At 40.3% G+C, this 21,779-nt stretch overlaps 1 protein-coding gene and 1 pseudogene across 2 annotated transcripts; both read left to right on the top strand.

Moving 5' to 3' along the window:
* The first annotated feature begins 6,148 nt into the window (after positions 1-6,148).
* LOC148158271 (methylated amino-acid transporter SLC25A45-like) lies at positions 6,149-8,466 on the top strand (annotated as a pseudogene). Its single transcript, XR_015763850.1, has 4 exons — positions 6,149-6,212; positions 6,295-6,338; positions 6,418-6,487; positions 7,234-8,466. The product of XR_015763850.1 is annotated as a methylated amino-acid transporter SLC25A45-like (transcript).
* A 1,095-nt stretch (positions 8,467-9,561) lies between these two features.
* mthfr (methylenetetrahydrofolate reductase (NAD(P)H)) lies at positions 9,562-20,394 on the top strand. Its single transcript, XM_015001582.2, has 12 exons — positions 9,562-9,739; positions 10,407-10,668; positions 12,483-12,721; positions 13,972-14,082; positions 14,512-14,705; positions 15,383-15,633; positions 16,356-16,490; positions 16,652-16,832; positions 17,372-17,554; positions 17,641-17,742; positions 17,823-17,942; positions 19,056-20,394. Exons 2-12 carry the CDS (start codon positions 10,421-10,423, stop codon positions 19,275-19,277), a joined length of 1,986 nt encoding a protein of 661 aa, XP_014857068.1. The 5' UTR covers positions 9,562-9,739; positions 10,407-10,420; the 3' UTR covers positions 19,278-20,394.
* Positions 20,395-21,779: the final 1,385 nt, after the last annotated feature.

Genomic DNA, 21,779 nt, shown 5'->3' with positions numbered 1-21,779 from the left:
ATTGTTTTTGTCTTCTGTTTCTTAAAAGCAGTAAATCTATAAAGTAAAACAAAAATCAAGTTTTGCACATGTTCTAGGTATCATTAGACTGTTCTACAAAAAAAAAGAAAATTGAGAATAGAACGCTGCAAATAAATATGAAGAGAAATGACGTGTGGTCCAAATCTACACATTTGTAACACACAAAAGTCAATGAAGTCTTTTATTTTGAAAATCCAACTGGGCTGATTTTACAACCTGTTCAGAGTTGAAGCCAAAGATCACACACAACCTGTAATTCTATGCAAGGATGTAGACAGCTTTACTTTAAGCAGATGTGTCAGGAAGTTATGACAATGAGGTGACACTTTCAGATGGTACCCAGATAGCACAGAATGATTGAAACAACATTGAATCAATGTCAGCCAGAAACATTGAATCAACGTTGAACGCTGACATTGAAACAACATTGAAAGTGGTCGGTGACTTGTATGTTGAATCAACGTTAGGGTTTCAACCATAACTGACATTATATCAATGTTGATTCAACCATCATCTGTATGTCAACTTGTATGCATATTTGTGTTGATGGTACATTGAATCAGTTATGAATCAATGTTGATTCTACATTATATCAATGTTGAGTCAACCATCATCTGAACGTGGATCTGCATCCGGATTTCGGTTGATTCTACATTGAATCAATGTTGATTCAACACTCATTTGACTGTGGATCTGCATGCAGATTTGTGTTGATTCTACATTGAATACGTTAGGAATCAATGGTGATTCAACCATCTTCTGAACGTGGATCTGCATGCATATTTGTGTTGATTCTACATTGAATCAATGTTGATTCAACACTCATTTGACTGTGGATCTGCATGCAGATTTGTGTTGATTCTACATTGAATAAGTTAGGAATCAATGGTGATTCAACCATCATCTGAACGTGGATCTGCATGCATATTTGTGTTGATTCTACATTGAATCAATGTTGATTCAACACTCATTTGACTGTGGATCTGCATGCAGATTTGTGTCGATTCTACATTGAATAAGTTAGGAATCAATGGTGATTCAACCATCATCTGAACGTGGATCTGCATGCATATTTGTGTTGATTCTACATTGAATCAATGTTGATTCAACACTCATTTGACTGTGGATGTACATGCAGATTTGGGTTGTTTTTATATTGAATGAAAGCTAAGGATTTATGTACATTTTACGTCTGATAGGTCTACATCATAACATGCCACTAAAAGTTTCTTCACTGGTGTTAAACACTATATTATTGGCAGATGATGCGTAAACTGTGTACAAAAGTTTAAAAATGACAACATGGGTTTGATTTAACATTTTATTTAAGAAAAGAGGGACAGATCTTTAAACATATTTGATTCCTTTTTGATTGTCAAAACAACAGTCTGTTGTCCACAGAAGAACAGAGTCCATGAGGTTAAGCTTTGTACTGTATGAAGTAGGGAAACAGTACAAGTTGTGGTATCCCCAGTTTGACTCTGGTTGGCGTCACTTTGATTCCTTGCGATGTCTTCCTCTCATTCTGGCGCATAATGAAGCCATTTCTTGACAGTTTTGCTGCAGTCCTCAAGAGTCAGCTTTCGGTCAAACTGCAGAGCAACAGCTGAAAAAAATAAAAGTGAGGAAGGTGCCAGTTAGAAATATGATAAACATTTGAAAAGTTCTGAAACACAATGAAATATTAAACAGTGTACTGGTTACAGGTCTGAGAACAAATACAAACCATATAGTTCCCCATGTACACTCACTGTTAAATTAATATCTTAATCTTTCATTAATATTTATCTTAATGTTTACATATACAACTGCATTTACCCATCAAGCTGTAGTATAGTGTAGGATTTATGATATTCATATTAAATCAATATTTAAAATAAAGGGCTGTTTATCAGAAAACCTAACAATAAAACTCAGGGAGGATCAGGTTTATTTAACACACCAGAGACAGATAAATCGAACAAAAGGTGATTTATAGTGTAGTTGGAAAAATTATAATTTATACAGAATAAACTTCCATCAAATAGCTGGTTCAATCTTCCATCAACTACAAATATTTCCAAATAAGTTGATTAAATTCCTTAAAAAGTGTCTATATGCTAATAAAGATCCCACACAAGTAACAATAGTCCAGTTCAATTTAACCAGTTACCAATCCAAGGATCAACAGACTGAATCAGTCATTAGCAGGTTTAGTTCAATGTTTCACCTGCCTTACATGTTAAGTGTTTCCCTTCTGCCTCACCTGGATTGAATCTGTGGATGATTAACAACCTTCTGCACTTCTTGATGGCTGCAGACGGTCATGTAATCATCCAACTCAGCTGTTCTGGTACAGAGACTCATTTAAGCACGTCCCTAAGCACATCATAATAAAAAGTTAAAAACAAGTGATTACTATCACAACAATTTAAAGCCCACCTGGAGCAGCCAGCCTTACACTTCCTTGTCCACCACATGTTCTCCCAGACCAAACAATAGGCCCCGCCCTATTTTAAAAACTCAAATCCCACAAAATCTCGCAGGATTTCATACTTAGGCATGGAGTGGTGGGTAGGATGAAAATAATACAAAAGGAGACACGACCTCAATTATTAAAAATATCCATTTTGCCCCAAAATAACCAGGATTACTATGGGCACAAAACAATGCCCTTATTTTTCAATAAACACATTTAAGATCAAAGTAATATTGAAAAACTTACCATAAAAGTGCTCAGCGGAGAATTCAATTCAGAAGCCGGTAGCAAACAAGCCAGCAGCAAAGTGGCTGTTTGGTTGGGACAAACCACAAGTGTAAAATTGGGGAGGTGGACTGTACAACTCCTAGTACAGACTTGTAGATGTTTTTGTGTCAACACATTATGCACAGTCAGTAATAATATTTACAGACAAGTAAGAAAATGTACAGAAAGGAATCACAACCCACTGTTCTCAACATGTAGTGCTTAATTTGAAACATGATTAACCCCCATAGTAATAAAATGTTCTGACCCAGAGCTCAAGGAGGGGGAGGGAAGAAGGAATGAGAGGGGGTAAAGGGGAGAAGGTTGGGAGGAGCGGCTGGGTGGGGGAGGTTTGGGAGGGAGTAGGGGGGAGATGAGGAGGTGATGAGGGCTGCAACAAACTGCCCAGATTGCACACAACGGTAAATAAACGTTGAATTATAATCAGAATGGTTGATTTTTGGTTGAGGTCAACAACTGACGGTTGATCAACCATCAAACAACCATCCACCTCCAGCCAAGTAACCAATGTTGAAACTGTGTCATTGAGTCAATGTTGTTTTGTGGTTGAAATCTCATGAATGAAATGCTAATGTCTGATCAACGACTGATCAATGTTGAATCAATGTTGAATCAATGTCAGCTGTTTTGCCACACCCCTTCCCCTCCTCTCCTCCTCATCAGAGCATTTTATTAGTGAATGGGGGGTATTACATTCTAAATTAACCTCTGTAAAGGATAGTGGGTGAAGATTCATTTCTGTACATTTTCTTTCTTTTTCATAAAAAAGTCCTACTGACCATTTGTGTGTGATATATTGACACAAAAACATCTACAACTTACTACAAGGAGTAAGGAGTGGAGTGGTCCACCCCCACCATTTACATGAGTGGGATGTCCCAAACACACAGCCACTTCGCTTTTGGCTTGTTGGCAAAAGATGTTAATTCAATGTTGAATTGCCATCATGTGCAATCTGGGCAGGCGCAGAGCTATGGGGGGGGGGGGCTTAAATATCTGATTATAGACTGAGAAAGTCTGCCGCCTGTTGAGAAAGGTCTATTTAATGTTAAAGTTACTTTCCCTCAATGGAATATATACTAGTCAGTCCCAGTGACCGTTTCACTCACGGTTTAGCCGATGTGTTTCCTGGGTAAAGATCAAACGAAAAACGCAGACCAACCTCCCCGCCCCTCGCTCAACAGTTTCTGGTAGCGCAGGCGATAAACGTCAGGGGCCTGGTGATTCGTTAGGGGTCCGGTAATTAGCCCCGCCCCCCGGCCCAACGCTGACTTGTTCCGCTAGTGAATCTGGGTACAGAACGGAATCACAACTCAGTGTTGTCAACACATAGTGCTTAAGTTAAAACGTGATTAACCCTCACCTAAAAGGGGTTGTGCTGTGGTGGCGCAGGGGTTAAGCACAAACCACAATCAAGGCCTCAGTCCTCAACACAGCTGTCACAGGTTCAATTCCTGACCTTGGCAACCTTTGCTGCATTACCCACTTTCCTGTCAATTAACTATCAAATAAAGGCCACTAGCCAAAACAATCTTTTAAAATGTGAAAAATGAAAAACCCTCACTTAAAATTAAAGTTGTTTCACCCGATTGAGGGATAGATGGGCCCAGGTGGGGGGAAAGAGGTGTGTGTGTGTTTTTGGCGGGTGGAGGGAAGGGGGCTGGGCGTTTGAATGGCAGGCGGTGGTGAGGGGCGCAAAAAACACCTGAACACTTTGATTACTAGTTTTTCCCCAAACCTTATCCTCAAGGCAAACTGACCTGCATGCTTTCAGTTCAGCAAAACCTTGTTAATCAAATGTTAATTAAAATCATGTGTGCTGAATTAGGGAAATGGCTAAAACTTGCAGGGCAGTGTGCCTGGTGCCGGTGCTGAAAAACACTGGATTCGATGTGGCATTTCAATCAATGAATGTGAATTGGCTAGAATTGAATGGTTGTTTGATGGTTGATCCAGCTTCTGTCATTGACCTGAACCATACATGCAGCCTTTGTGATCATAATTCAACATTAAATTAACATCGTGTGCTATCTGGGTAGTTCTTCCCCAAACCTTGACGTCAATCAAACTGACCTGCGTTTTTTCAGTTCAGCAAAACCCCGTTAATCAGACGTCAATTAATATCATGTGTGTTGAATTAGGGAAATGCCTAAAACTTGTAAGGCCTGGAGGACCGGTGGTGAAACACACTGGATTCGACGTTGGCATTTCATTTATTTGATGTCAACCACAAAACATTGATTCAATGACACAGTTTCAACATTAGTTAATTGGCTAGAATTGAATGGTTGTTTTATAGTTGATCCACCATCAGTTGTCGACCTCAACCAAACATGCAACCTTTGTGATGATAATTCAACATTGAATTAACATATTTTCCAACAAGCCAACAGCGAAGTGGCTGTGTGTTTGGGACATCCCACTCATGTAAACGGTGGGGGTGGATCGCTCCACTCCTTGTAGTAAGTTGTAGATGTTTTTGTGTCAATATATCACACACACACAGTCAGTGAGAATTGTTATGAACAAGTAAGAAAATGTACAGAAAGGAATCACCACCGACTATCCTCTGCAGTGGTTAATTTAAATGTGATAACCCCCGCTCAGTAATAAAATACTCTGACCCAGAGCGCTGATGAGGAGGAGAGGAGGGGAAGGGGTGCGGCAATACATCTGACATTGATTCAATATTGATCAGATGTTGATCAGACATCAGCATTTCATTCATTAGATTTCAACCACAAAACAACATTGATTCAATGACACAGTTTCAACATTGGTTACTTGGCTAGAGGTGGATGGTTGTTTGATGGTTGATCCACCGTCATTTGTCGTCTTCAACCAAAAATCAACCATTAATCAGACTTCGGCATTTCAGTGATCAGATTTCAACCACCAAACAACGTTGATTCAATGTCACAGTTTCAACGGTTTGATTGGATGGTTGTTTGATGGTTGATCCACCGTCATTTGTCGACTTCAACCAAAAATCAACGATTCTAACTATTTTTCAACGTTGATTTAACATCATGTGCTATCTGGGTAAGCACTGTGGTCTCACTTCACAACCCTCTTATTTAGCGGCCATGTTTCACATTGACATAATCTGCATGTGGAATTGCTGTTTTTGTACAACCCTAAGCTGTCCAACCAAACTCACCCTTCTGATGAAAGTAAAATGCTTGTGGTTTAACACTTGTTACAACTCGGAGAGGCTTATCTACTGCAAAAAGTGCTACAGACTGGCAGAGTGTTCACTTTTCACCTAGATTTTTTTTTTACTTCTTCACATTAACTATCCAACAGCTGGCCATGGTGGAGTTTGCACATAAGCTGCTGTAAATGCATTGCTGTGCATAACCGTTGAAAGGGCACAAATAACTGGATCTCCTTGCAGATTGTGAAGTCATGCCATTTCTGGAATTTGTAGCTGGGAGCATTTCAGGTAGATAAATACCTGTGAAGCAAATGCAGCATGGATGCTTGAATGGCTGATGTGACAACGTCTCCCTTGCTGGCTTTTGCAGGTGCAGTGGGGATTGCAGTGGGACATCCGTTGGACACAGTTAAGGTTACGTGGAGCTCTGAAACCTGTTAATGTGTCATTGTGTCTAAATCACGCTCATGATGGAACAATGTTTTATTTGTAGGTGCGTCTGCAACCCAAGTCTGTGTATAAAGGGATATTTGACTGTCACTAAGACGTACTTGAACGAAGGAGTAGGTGACTCATCCTTTGTTTTGTTTGACTTTCAAAAATGACCAAAGAAAAGTAGAAAGTTAGGCCAGAAAGTCTATTATTAAATTACATGTCAGAGGTTATGTGACTTCTTTGGTGTGTGGGTAGGAGATAGTACTGCAGTACTACTATAATATTGACAATACTTCTTCCACTGGCGGATTATTTCACTTAAAACAATAGATTTTTCCCTGTTAAAAGTGAGATAATCTGCCATTGGAATTAGTACTTTTTCATCCATATTAAGAAAGTATTAACGTAAAACAACTCTTATATCTTGCTGAACAGATACTTGTAAGTTAGTTTTGTCTTATTTCAACTGCACTCAGATATTTGCACTAGACAGACCAAAAGTACTTGGTAAGATTTTGTGTTTTTGAAGTGCACACAAAGCAACGACCCAACAGAATTTCACACTAAACTTTCTATACTTTTGTTTGAACAAAATTTAGAAATTTCCCTTCCACTTCACACTTAGGCGCTATTAATTTATTTATTTTTTTCTTCCTACTCCTTTTCAAGCACGTTAAGATTATTGTGGTACAAAAATATGTCTTTTGCATTCCTTGTTTATATCTGTTATTTTATACTGCGATCATTTTCAAAATAACTGAATAAATAAATCAAATAAATTGTGTTAGTCTATCACGTCAGATGAAAAACCTTTTAAGTTAATGGTGGTAATGTGATGAAATGTTGAAAATTGCATTTATCGTGATTTAATTTTAAAACACCCGACCATCAAAGATCTCCATGGTATCCAAAGAGAATGCTAATGTCTCCTACGTCTTCAGGTACCTTTGCCATACTGATGGCGGGGGGCGTGGCAGGCGTGGTGACCTGGGCGTGTGCCACGCCCATGGACGTTGTGAAAGCTCAGCTCCAGATGTCCGGAGCTGGTGGTCAGCAGTACAGCGGGGTCCTGCACTGCATAAAGGTGAGCCTGAAGGAGGAAGGAGTCAGAGTCTTCTTCAAAGGCCTCCTGCTGAACAGCGTCAGGGCGTTCCCCGTCAACGCCGTGACCTTCCTGACCTATGAGAGCCTGCTGAAGAGCTTCTGTCCACCAGGCAAATAACAAAACTGTTTGCAGTAAATGAACACCAAAGGATGCGAGAAAGTTAACGCTACGTCTGATATCTCTGTTTGCAAATTTCTTTGGATTATACGCAGATCAAGGCTAAAACAGCCAAAGTTTGTCTTAATGTGAGATAATGTATGCTCTGATAAACGATACACAAAGCTAAGCAGCTTAGCTATCCCTAAATACCTCAGTAACACAACAGAGAATTCAATATTTTTATTGTAGAAACTTTTCCATGTTGCGGATGTGCAAATACGCTTATTTTCAACATTAAAACCTATTATTACCTAACTTTTAGGTTAAATGGTTAAGTATTAATAAAAAGTGAAACGAAGCCGTCACAGCAAAAGTAGCAAACACCCTTCATCCCAAAGTATGTGCACTGTACAAATCAGGGGCATAATCATCACAGATACTTTACAGACATGACTGGACTCGGTGTTTCATTTATTGTTCTTAATTTCTTCATGTTTAGAACCATATAAAACGTCTTTTAGATTCACATACATGAATTATTTGGCTTTTCCAAGTCCTTTGGTAGCTACAAATGTGAACCTTTAAAAATTTATGTTGTATCCACACATCTACCTCTAAGATGCTACAGGTCTCCACTCTTCTTGCAGATTTAGGTGATCTGTTAGGCCAGTCCTAATCCCAGAACATTTGAAATGTTTTGAATTATTCTGCTGATTTGCTTATAGTAAGTGCAGTGAGTGTTGTTATCTGATCCTGACGGTTTTATTACAAGCTGTCAAGATCCAAATTTATGTGTTTAACTAGTTTTAGACTTTCAAAGCCGAGGAGATTTGCCTTGAAGCAGGTCATCAATGTGAAACGTGTTTTTTCTGCACACAACTTTCAAATACACTTCATGCTGTATTTTTTCCCCTTGAAAATATCAGAGAATTCTTTTGGTGTGTCGTGCATATCAGTCAGGGGAGGCAGATGAGGCAGAGCCCAAGGGCGTAGGTTCGGTCTAAGTTTTGGTGGGGACCTTGAACCCCCCCCCCCCCCCCCCCCCCCCCCCCCCCGGCAGCACAGTGAAATGCCCAAGAGCACCGAACATTTTTGAGAAGGAGGGGGAAACCACATTGGCTTAATAACCCCCTCCCCCCAACCATAACCATATCATACATCTTGTGTATACAACCAGATACAGTCATACTCAGCAGATCAGTTCAAGAACACTTTACTTTTTCCTTTACAAAATTCAGCAAACTTTACAAGTAAGATCAAAACAAATATCCTCTGGATACAGCAAACACAATTTCAGATAAGAAGAAATCAATAATAAAAGAAAAAAGAAAAAATATTACATAATTAACAGACCTATTCTACCTCACATTCAGTGCTGACCTTACTAAACACCGGACTTTACAACAAATGCGTTGCGTGATAGATATCTAACTTATGGGTCCACTCACTGTACTTACAGCCGACGTAGCGAAATAACTTCTAATGTCTGTCCTTTTCTATTTTGGTGGCGACATGGTCTCAGAGACTCAGAAGGAGACGCGTGTGCCCAGCTAGCCGCCGCCTTTTGCAGCTAATCAAAGAACGTCCGACGATTCAACTGACTCCCCCTCCCCTCACCCCCCCGACAGCACCGTTCCGACACGGTCCGCGCACCGCCTGTTGCTGCTAATCAAAGATCGTAGATCCACGTTCTTTGAGCCAATATGGCAAAAATTGGTCGGGACTTTTTCATATCCCGTGAATATTGGTCGGGACATGTCCCTACCGTCCCTACCCAAACCTACGCCCATGGCAGAGCCTCACCTGTCGTCATGGAAAAATAATATATAATAATAAAACCATTTATATTGCTATTTTAACCCTGTGGTTTGTACTATAAAGTACCTATTTTTTTACTTAGCTTAACCAATTCTGATGATTTTTTTCTTCAAAATTGCTGGATTTTCGTATTTTCCCATTCAAATCCTCAGAAGCAAAGCCGGGTTTTCCAAGGGAGTTATTTAATGTAACACGCAGCTAGCGTGCAACACTAAATTTATCCGGCTATAAACAGTTCCTGCAGCTGCTACAGCTCCCCATACATGCGCTCCTACCGGAGAGGCAACTGCCTGAGTCTGTGTCCACGTGGATCCATCTAATTTGGAGACGTTCCTTGAACCGTGAAGGACCGGAGCAGGTAAGAAAGCGTGCTGAGGCTGTTGGCAGGGTTCATAAAAGCTACCGATTAGTCCTGCAGAAGTCAGGGCGCCATGCTGTCATTTGGCTCAGGTGTGATGGGCTGTTCGGCCCTAAAGAGCAGTTTTTGGAGACCACTTCCCTTTAGCTCAGATCACATTAGCACCGTTTGATTTGCAAACATGCAACCAATAAAGTGACAGAAGGATCAGCTTTTAGGTTTAAGTTAGCAGCGGGTCAGATTTTATGGATTTCTGTTTGTGCATTCAGCAGATGAAAGGCAGATGATCGTTGACATAGGGAGCAGGGCTCTAGAGTCAGCACGCTGGGTAACCTTTGCTTTACTTTTTTCAGTATTGTCATTAATTGTAAACAGTCATAAAATGCTGAAACCCTTACCCTTACCCTTGCTCATGCTTACTTGTATATTTTCATCTTATTTGGGAGGACATTTTAAAAATCAAAAAAATGAATATATTGATGCTTTTAAAAATGCTAAGTTATTGAATACCTAAGGTACTGAATGCTAAATTATTGAATTAAATGAGTATAAACTCCATAAATGTCTAATTTTATGATTGGGTTGAAAGAATTGGAATGAAGACATAAATACAGCTTCAATTTTGTTTTCTTAGTAAAATCACAGAAACTGCTTTATTTTTTTCCAGCCTTGTTTCTCACTATGGTGAACCAGGTGCAGCAAGTGGATGGCAGCTGGCAGTCGTGTCGAGGCGACTCCAGCGGCACCAGCAACAGCAGCGCTGAGAGCTCCAAGGAGAGCTCCCGCTGCTCCACCCCGCTGCTGGACGCAGACCGCTCTGATCGGCTGCGGGAAAAGATGAGGAAGAGGATGGAGTCTGGAGATCAGTGGTTCTCCCTGGAGTTCTTCCCTCCACGCACGGCTAGCGGTGCCGTCAACTTGATCTCCAGGTACAGAGACCAGCCGGACCTCCTCCAGGCTTTCTGAGGGGCCTTCCGACCTTTGACCTCAGGCAGACACTTGTTTAATCAGCTGATTCAGTTCATGCATCTGGCCACGACAGAATATTCTGCTGAAAACTCAAGTAATGTGGAGACGTTTGGGAAGAACAAAATGGCATCCAGCTGACTGACAGCATCTGAAGTATTTGGCAGGACTTGAGAGTTGCTTAATTTTTCTGACAATAACCTGTTGTGTGCCAGGTTTTCTGCTTGTTGATATATTACGCCTCCTGCACACACACACACACACACACACACACACACACACGCACACACACACACACACACACACACGTTTGTCTGGCTATCTTTGTGGGGACTTTCCATTGACTTCCATTCATTTCTACAGCCTAAACCTTACCTTTACCCTTTTCCTAACCCTATCCATCACATACCTAACCCTAACCCTAACCAAAACTCAATTCATACCGTAGGCCTAAATCTGACCCCTGACCCAAAAACAGGGTTTCCCCTCGTGGGGACCAGGCTCAGGTCCCCACGAGGAGCAATTGGTCCCCACAACGTAGTATATGTCAGGAAAATCATCCCCACAAGGTATTACAAACAAACGCACACACGCACGCACACATACAGAGCTCCAAACACAGCCACACACCAAACCTTTTGCACTGCGAAAAGAAACACAATCACTAAGAAACACAATCAAAAGCATTATACTAACTACACTGTTAAAAACTGTAAAATTGAATTGACATGAACAATAATTGAGTTAATTCATCCTGTTGAGGTCCAACTGTGTGAAACGGCTTCATATTTAAGTTTAAAATCTTCCATCTCTGTTAGGCTAGGATTAAGACAGTAGGTCTTAATCCTAGCCTGACAGTTCTATATTCTATATATCTATAAACAGCCACCTGACAGTTCTATATTTTTTTTGTGTAACTTCAGCAGGTATTTTTTTTTTATGTATTTTTTTTTTCTTTATCGTTATTGACCCTTTTGCAACTACATCACCTTCCCATGATGAGGCGTCATGACTGACATTGGAAGTGAGGGACGCAAATATTGAGACACTAATTTCTTTTCCTAAGTTGTTTTTGCCAATATAGGCTTCTACTTGTTCAAGTGGAGCTAGCTTGTCTGCCTAGATGTTGCTCATAAACAGAAATATTTACTAAAATTGATAATGTATGGTATTGATTTTTGGAAGAGTTAAGTAGATTAAATTTTTTTTTGTTATTTGTTTCATATGTATGACAGGGCTTTCGTAAATGAGTTTCAGACATGAGGCCAGCAGCTGTCTGTCTCCATGACGGGTTTTACAGGAGTTAGCATGTGCAGGTTGTTTTGACATCCATCATGGTGAAGTGGGCCACTCTCAGAAGAGCGTGTGTGAAGGGTCAACTCCTGTCGCAGTGTGTTTGTGGGAGTATTTGTGAGTCAGAGACTGCTGCTGGATAAGAACATCCCAGAGGTATTCAGTCCAACTTACGCAGACCAGTCAAACTGTGTCACATTAAACTCACTTGTCCATTTCTAATGGACCACTCTTTTTGAACACATGCACAGTCGTGTTAAACAGTTAGGGGCGTCTCTAGACTCTTTACCACTTTGGGAACATGAAAATTTCAGAATTTCTTGTCATACTGAAGTATTAAGATTTCCTTAATAGCTACAAACACGGCTCACCAACACACCACACCTCCCCAGATCACCTTCAACACTTCAAAATATTTCAGCAAAATCTCAGATGAAAACATTTCAGAACTTTATTTTTTTAAAGTGTATTTCTGATGCGACAGGTTTGACCGTATGGGTTCTGGAGGACCGCTCTTCATTGATATCACCTGGCACCCAGCAGGAGACCCCGGCTCAGACAAGGAGACCTCTTCTATGATGATTGCCAGCACAGCGGTGAACTACTGTGGCCTGGAGAGCGTCCTCCACCTGACCTGCTGCAACCAGACCAAGGAGAAGATCACCAGCTACCTGGCTAAGGCGAAGCACCTGGGCCTGAAGAACATCATGGCGCTGAGGGGAGGTACAGCGGGAGACATGAAGGGCTCAGGAAAAGTGTGACCTGGGAGGTTTTGCTTGGATGTGTGTTTTATCACCACGCCTCAGGAGATAAGAGCTGCATCAGTGTTTGTGAGTTGAGATTCCTGGAAAACAAAGAGCAGCGCTTGATTTAGACTTCTGAGAAGTGATGTGTCTGGACAAGCGTTGCGCTGCTGTGAACGGCTCCAGCTGGAACTACACTGCAGCGTTTCCTCAAGCATTCCCAGGGTTCTAGTCTTCCACCTTATGATCTCCTGTTATCTGACAGAGTCTCTGCTAGTCGAGTTTTCAACAGAAATTTCTCATTCTTAAAAAGTGTGCAGTGTACATCGAGCCTAGATTTAGAGTGGCAAAAACTGACAGAAGACTTTCTGCAAACGGGTGTCTGAACATCTTGACTGAACACACGTGTTCAGCTCGGCTTTATCTGACAAAAAACATAATTTATTTACAGGAAAAGAATGATCAGGGTTTTATTACTGTTTCCCTTCATAAAAGTATAGCTCTTAAATAAAAAAAACATAACGTATAACTTTTGTCGAACAATATTTAAAACCAACCTTTAGACCGGGCTCTGCAGCTTTTACGATTTATTTCTGTCCAGCTGAATGAAAATCATTCAGAGCCACTGATGTTACATTATCTTTTTTGAAAAAGAATAAGTATAATTTAGGAAATTTGTTCCCCTTTTCAATCTGTTTCTTTATTCTTCGGTTTCAATTTCCTCAGGCATTTGAGGACCAGGAGGCTGGTTCATATGATTATATAGCCTGTCTCTGTCCCCAGTTAGATAATTATTAACACATTATATTATTAGTTCAGATGGTTACTGATGAGAGGAGTGTCATTGTTAACATTTTATTGCTATTTTTAGGCCTTTTATGCCATATTTTCTTCTCTGGGATGTGTTGATATTTGTGTAAAATTATGTCCAAAAAAGTCAAAGTTCCTAATCATTTATAAAATCATCTCCAGAAAGATGCTTCCCTGCTGCATGAAGCTGTTGGTACCCTTTGGTTTTATTATCTGCTGCAACTTGGGTGAAAGTGCAGTCATTAAATAATGTTTTATTTTCAGCTAACTATATTGACACTGTACTGCTAAAAAACAGTAACCATTTCATACCATCTGTAAAGTTAACTGCTGAACTAACACCTGTAGTGTTGGAAAAATCCTCGTTTTTCCAGATCACCCAACATGGCCAGCATTAAACAAAGCTCTGGTTCTCTTCAGATCCAGTGGGGGACGACTGGGAGGACGAGGAGGGAGGCTTCAACTTTGCCGTTGACCTCGTTAAGCACATTCGATCAGAGTTTGACGACTACTTTGACATTTGTGTTGCTGGTGAGTTTTCACAGTAGAGAGAGTGAAACACACTTCAAGCATTGTGAATTCTTGCAGGTTTATGTACCCAGGGTGTTTCTAAACGGAGTGTTTATCTGTCAGAACAACCAGACTCAGCTGTGATCAGCTTGATTTTAGGACTGACCTGCTGCAGGGTTCAGAGCTGTGGTTCATGTAGTTCATGTTTTATATGCTCATAAATATCGACAGAGGCTCTTTCGCATGTTAAGCTGTCCTAAAAGAAAGGTGGCTTGTTGTCTGGAAATCAGAAAAGAAGCCCTAAATTCTTCCCTCAACACTTCATACATGTTCAGTACATGAAGATCTGCTTTTTATATGCTCTTTATATGTTATTTATTTTATATGTTTAACCTAATCAATGTGACTAATCTGTACTTCCAGTCGTTTTAATTAGAGGCTTCTGTGCAGGCTACCCAACGGGCCACCCTGAGGCAGAAAGCTACGAGCAGGATCTGCAGCACCTGAAGGAGAAAGTGGATGCTGGTGCAGACTTCGTCATCACGCAGCTGTTCTTCCGCGCTGACACCTTCCTGAAGTTCCTGGATGACTGCAGGGCAGTCGGGATCACGTGTCCCATCCTTCCTGGAATCTTTCCCATCCAGGTACTAGAGACTTCTTCCAGGAAGCTGTAAATCATCACCATGAACCCATTGACCCATTGAGGCAATTTTTTTCAGCTGCTACACGTTTCACTTCCACAGTGAAGTCACCTGTTCATCAAGTTCAACGGTGCATGAAAATCTTTGGCCGTTGTGCAGAACAAGCGGCGCAGAAAGCTTCCTGTTTGACTTTTACAACCAAAGTTATAATGTTGATTTATGAAATCCATCTGTTTTTAAGATTAGTTTTATGATTTAGCATCAAATCACAAGTTAACAGAGGATCAAAGTTGGTTTTATCTCAACAAATGCTACTGCTGGGTGATAAATTGTCCCAAACTTTGTTGTGATAAACAGTATTATTATTTTTGTTGTTGTTTTGAAACCATTTTCAAGTAATAAAATGGTAATAATGGCATAATAATGCAGGTTCACTCTCTCAAAGATCAATACACTATAAATTCTAATGAACATTTAACACTGGAACTGGAAGACATTTTAAATATCCAAAATAAATAAAGCAACAGAAACAACAAATGAAATGAATCATGAAGTCCCTGCTAGTTAAAATAGAATATACTTTATTATCCTCTAGTTGACACCAATGCATCAGACTGAAGACTTTTGTCATGTGGTAGGAAAGAGAGAAAAGAGAAAAACAAATTATGTGTATTTTCCAGGGATACCAGTCGTTACGTCAGCTCGTCAAGCTGTCTAAGCTCGAAGTACCAGAGGAGATCACTAAAATCATTGAGCCCATCAAAGACAATGATGCTGCTATCCGAAACTATGGAATCCATCAGGCAGTGGACATGTGTCGTGTCCTGCTGGACAGCGGAAAGGTGCCAGGCCTCCACTTCTACACTCTGAACCGAGAAGTTGCCACCATGGAGGTCCTCCGACAGCTGGGCCTGTGGGTAGAAGACCCCAGGTCAGTCTAAATCTACTGGTGTCTGAGTAAAAGATGAAACTATACCCCTAACTCTGGGTCCTGAACCTGTATCGTTTTCCTTTGTACACTCTCTTATCCCATGTTTGGCAAATATTATTCTATCGCCGTTAACTGTGGAGCACTTAGAAAAACAATTGAGGACTCTTTGGCCTCTAGCAGCAGCTGTTTGGAGGGCTGCCGGTCCCTCTCCCTACATACACTAATGTGTGTGTGTGTGTGTGTGCGTGCGTGTGCGTGCGTGTGCGTGTGCGTGCGTGCGTGCGTGCGTGCGTGCGTGCGCGTGCCGTCTACAGAATTAAGAACTTACTGTCGACCAGCTTGACGTTTACTTGGAAAAATGACATGTGAACGTCTCTGCTGAGTTTCCAAACTGGGTTCATTTTCCTTGGTAGAAAATGAACATTCTTTTTTGATAAGTTCAAGGTTTCCCCCAGAAAACTTGCTAAGCCAGGTGGGGGCACAAGTGAAGCCTGGTGGCCTGCCAGGCTCATAATACACTGGGGGAAACCCTGAAGTCGAAATTCTTTCAGGTAGAGTAGAGTTCCAATTACTCTTAGTCTTTATTAAGACTAAGATGCACTGAGACCTAGTTGTAGCAGATCCTTTGTGTTTATTTATTTCTTGCAAACTTTCTCCAAGCGTCTGGCTATGAAGGCAGATTTTCTGTGGTCTGCAAACTCACAGATTGTTGTTTTCGCCAGACGCCCTCTTCCCTGGGCCGTTAGTGCAAATCCCAAACGGAAGGTGGAGGATGTCCGACCGATTTTCTGGGCCTCCAGACCAAAGAGCTACATCTACAGGACCCAGGACTGGGATGAGTTCCCCAATGGCAGATGGTAGGTCTAATCGGACATAGATTCAGTATTACCTCATTCTTTGATTTTCTAAGTAAATGTTCCAGTTTTAGTGACAACTTGAAGTATTGAACTTACAGCAGAAGAGGGGAAAGTGAAGCTGTACTTTGGTTACTGACCGACTGTTCTGCTGTTGTCTTTAGGGGAAACTCCTCATCTCCAGCTTTTGGAGAATTAAATGACTACTACCTGTTTTACTTAAAAAGTAAATCCTCTAAGGAAGCTCTTCTGCAGATGTGGGGGGAGGAACTGAAGAACGAACAAAGTGTCTTTGAAGTCTTCACATGCTACATCACAGCACAACCAAACCGAAACGGACAGAAGGTAATCAAGTCTGCCTGCAGGCTCTGGCCATGTGAATGATCTACTGTTTAAACACAAATTAATAAAGTCATGAAAAAGTGAAAGTAAATGTATTAATTAAAAAAATGCTGAAATAGTTTGATGATGAATTGATAGTCTTAAAGAAATCTGCAGATTTGTGACCAACAGTAGGAACAGAACTTCCTTCAGTCGAAGTATTTTGGCAGATTCCAGCCTGTACTGTTGGCAGGGCCGGCTCAAGGCATAAGCAAACCAAGCAGCAGCTTGGGGCCAGTAGGAGGCCCCCTAAGTGGAACAGATTTTTTTTTATTAACAAAACACACTTTCATTGTAAAGTTGTGATTTTTTTTTTTTTTTTTTTTTTTTACAATAATGTACTTGATCATGTATGTATGTATGCATGCCTGTTTGTATAAAAACAAAAACAAACAATGCTTAGCCTGACAGGAGGCAAGTAAAGCCTGGCAGCCCGCCAGGTTTACTAGGCAAACTTGCAGTATAGTTTGCTAAGGCCCTCGTGTCTCTCTCTCCATCCCCAGGTGTTGTGCTTACCCTGGAACGACGAGCCTTTGGCCCCAGAGACCAACTTTTTGAAAGACGAGCTTGAGAAGGTTAACAGACGTGGAGTCCTCACCATCAACTCTCAGCCCAACATCAATGGCAAGCCATCTGGGGACCCTGTGGTAGGCTGGGGGCCTCCAGGAGGATATGTCTTCCAGAAGGTGCTGACTCTCTCTGTCTGGTCATTCTCTACAAACACGTTTTACTCTGAAACGTCGCCTCAGCTTTCCGCTCTTCCGTCCAACAGGCCTACCTGGAGTTTTTCACCTCCAGTGAAAATGTCACAGCCCTCCTGAAGGTCCTGAAGAAGTATGAGCCTCGTGTCAACTATCACATTGTTAACGTGCATGTAAGTGTGAACTGAGAGTCCCGCTAGTCACTGTGTGAGTGCAGGTTGTATATGGGCCATGTTGGGTGTATTGTGTGCAGGGACATAACATGACCAACGCACACGAAATGCAGCCTAATGCCGTGACGTGGGGCATCTTCCCCGGCAGAGAGATTGTCCAGCCCACTGTAGTGGACCCGGTCAGCTTCATGTACTGGAAGGTACGCTACCAAGTCTGTAGCTTCAGGAGCCTTTTGTGATGTTATCAACCTCGTCATTTCACATGTGGACTCATGGAGCATAGAAGAGTTTGTCTCTTTGACTAAATCAACATCATTTAATGCAGATGTACCGGGAAGGTTACGAGGTTTAAACATGTTTGATTGGAAAACATTTAGCGTGGATTTTCACTTTTTACTAGTCATCACAACTTTTCCGCAAATCTGACCAACCATCCTATTGCTTTCCCTATTTCCTTGTTTTCCCACCAATCACTGCAACTTTGCTGAATTTTGACCAATCGTTTTAGTCCTCTTCTAATTTAACTTCCTGTTTTACAATGCAGTCAAACCTGCAGGATGAAACCATGTGTGATCCAAAACAGTATCATTGACCTTGTTTGTTTTCTTTTTTTGGTGCAAAAACCATTTTGAGATGATCTGTAGGATTTGCTTCTTCTGCATAAACAGTTCATGTTACACAAAACTGAAATTCATCTTTTGCACTTTGACAATTCCTCAGGACATGATTTAATTTCTATTAAGGGTTATATTTCAAGAAGACACTTGAACATGTTATTTGCACTTTAAATATTAACTATGTTAAAAATTCTGTCTTTTTTGAGAAGGTTATGTGCATCAATTACAACTAATTAAACCATATTGTGGTAAAAATAAAGATTAAAAAAATGTAGCAAGATGGAGTGCGTTAAAATCAGTAACTGGATATTCAACGCATCAAAAAAATTTGAATTATGCCACAAATGGTAAATAATCAAAATTAAACATTTTCTTGCCTCATCAAATGAAATAAAAAACAATAACGTTGTATTATCAACTATTAAAAACAATTTTTCCACTAGCTGCAATATAATTTAATCATAGATATGTATGTCATCAAGCTAATCAGGCATTTTATTTTTGTCAGACTTATTAAAATTTGATGTCATTCACATTTATAAAAAACAAAAACGCCTTATTTCAGAAATAAATGTCTCCCTTTTCCCCCACAATTATCGGATAAATTGACTAAACTCATCACGGTGCTGAAAAAGCTTCAGGATGCCCAAACATGCCAGACTTTGACTGACCCAGGTTTTCATTGCTGCGTTTCAGGACGAGGCGTTTGCTTTGTGGATCGAGCAGTGGGCCAAACTCTACGAAGACGAGTCGCCGTCACGGATGATCATCAAGTACATCCACGATAACTACTTCCTGGTCAATCTGGTGGACAATGACTTTCCTCTGGAGAGCTGTCTGTGGCACGTCATCGACGACATGTTCGAGTTGCTGGACTCAACACCGGAACCGCTCACCGACGAAGCCGGCTCACAGTAAACTACGGCATTTCTAATGATTTTGTTGAGGAAAGAGACAATTCAGTGAATTATTTCATGTTCTACTTTTACTTTTACCAAGAAGAGTGCCTTGATAAAATACTGATGTAAACAACAAAGCTTTTCTAGCTGGTGCTTAGTGAAAGGGAAAATGGTGCTAAGAAAGAAACTGAACTGTTTCAGCTTCATAGAAAATGCAGCACAGTTTATATTTCACCACAGATGTGAAATATGAAGTCCATAAAATGAATAAAAGACTAATTCAGCCTCCTCCTGGAGGGCGTCACTGCTGAGGAGAAACAAATGAGGAAGTAAACACAAAATATATAACGTAAAAATAAATGTGGGAATAAAAACAAGAAATCTTGTTAAATTAATTTTCATTTGTAGAAATATTTCAACTGTTTTTTATTTTTATGAAATATTTGTATTTTTGTCATTTCAATTACAATTCATTTAAGTAAGCTCAATGTATATCTGGTTTCCATATAAATATAATATATTCAAATTAATCCAACCCAAAGAGTCTGTCATGCAGAATGGATTGAGCTTTGCAGCAATCTTCTGAACAGCCTTTGCTTTTTTATATAACCGTTTGTTTTTGCTGGTGGTTATTGATTGTCTATTACTATTGGATACTTTAAGTAGGACAGAATAATTGTAATTTGAACTTACCTCATCTTTTGCCAGCTCAAAGCTAACTGGCCAAAGGGTCTAAACAAAATAAGCATTAATGAAAATGTTTTTTTTTATAAATATATATAATTCTGTAATAAATCAATTCTTTATTGTTTTAACATGAAAATTGTATTAACATGATTAGGCTGTTATGCCATAATCTGTCAGTTTCCCTGAGAGATTTGCGGTCATATTTCTCTGTACACAAGCTGACAACAATGTCATGAAAATTTACTAATTACTAATTTGTTCCAATTAGCAATATCGCTTTTCAAGAAAATAAAATGATTGGTTATCATGTTACTTGAGACTTTACACATTTCATTTTCTAACCACAGGTAGTAGGCATTCACTTCAAATAGTTTGGGAAAAGCTGCTCAGTTTGTGAAAGTCAAATTTTTTTTGTAACATTCAACTGAATAAAGACATTTTTTAACTTGTTTCCGTGTCTTTAGTTAAAACTCTATCAGAAATACCAGATAGCATTTCAGAAAAACTACTTTGAAACGACTTCAACGCACATTTGTGCAGTGTTGCCTCCCAGATTTTGTAGAGTCTCCTGTGTGAAAAGACTTCATTTTTTTTTCTTTGCTCTCACAACAAACCCCTATGTAATCAGTAGAAGTCTGTGCATCAATCAGATCTATGTTGCAATATTGATAGGCTGCTGAAGGATTTAAGTTATCAGCCATGAAGGTCCAAAGTCCAGGTCATAACATTCCATGGTATGGTGGGGATTTTCCACTCAGAGTCCCTAACTTGGTCATTAGCTGGTCAGGCCAAATATGTCCACACAGATGAATGGCGTGAGGGGGTGGAAATAAGTCAAACATCGTGTGAGCTGGACGCCCTCAACTTGACCTGAGGCCCTGCGTAAATGGAGTGACTATAAATTTAGAGTGACTCAAAAGAACGTGCACACTTTAGACTTTAACATCAGGGGGAAAAAATTATTCTCAGTAGGTCTTATAGCCACACAGGAGCAGAAACAGACTGCCATTCTTCACCGAGCAAAAAAAGAAACAGAACAGGAATAACTTGAAGCAGCTGCTTTCTATGTGATTTTAGTCAGTCGCATCACTGCGGAAGACTTTTGGGCATTTTTGGTATAAGTAGAATCAAGTCTGAAGTATTTTGTGATTTTTATAAAGTCCAAATCACATGACTCTGGTCCACACCTGGTGACAGGGCAGAGTTTCATCACGTTAAGAGGTCTGCTTGGGAGGTGTGGGGATTTGAGCGAGGAAAACGGGAAATAAGGGCCACTAAAAAACAGAATTCTGACTTTAATCTCTTTTTTAATCACTTTTTTTTCTTAGAATTAGAAGTGTTTAAATTGTTTATGCAGTTTATGCACAAATCAGGAAAATCTAGTATTAAAACTCAAATCGACCAAATAAATTTGGGACAGACTTTCAGTGTGGAAAAAGTGCCGGTTTACAAATCCTATGACAAGGAAGTTATGATTATTTTCACATACTTTCAACACAACTGACCTACACCAGTGTCTAGGTTGTTCATTTGGATTTTGACATAGCTTAACAGAATCAGAACTTCTAGTTTGTGCCGGTGGTAGGAAGAGGTCGCCAACTTTCTGCAGAGTCAATAACTACAGCCCTCCAACCTTTATGTGGCCTTCAGATTAGCTGAACAGAGAGCTTCATGGTTTCTATGGTGGAACTGCTGCATCCAAAGCATCATTACAAGGCATCAGATGCAGTGGTCCAGTAGTACGCTGCTACTGGACTCTGGAGCTGTGGAGCCGCCTTCTATGAGATTCTATGAATCTCGCTTCTCCATCTGGCAATCTGATGGACAAGTCTGG

This window comes from Poecilia mexicana, unplaced genomic scaffold, assembly GCF_051168715.1.
Source record: "Poecilia mexicana isolate PSO_F unplaced genomic scaffold, ASM5116871v1 scaffold_7, whole genome shotgun sequence".
NCBI classification, from domain to species: Eukaryota; Metazoa; Chordata; class Actinopteri; order Cyprinodontiformes; family Poeciliidae; genus Poecilia; species Poecilia mexicana.
The sequence above is the reverse complement of the archived record's forward strand: the minus strand, read 5'-3'. Positions and strand labels throughout refer to the sequence as shown.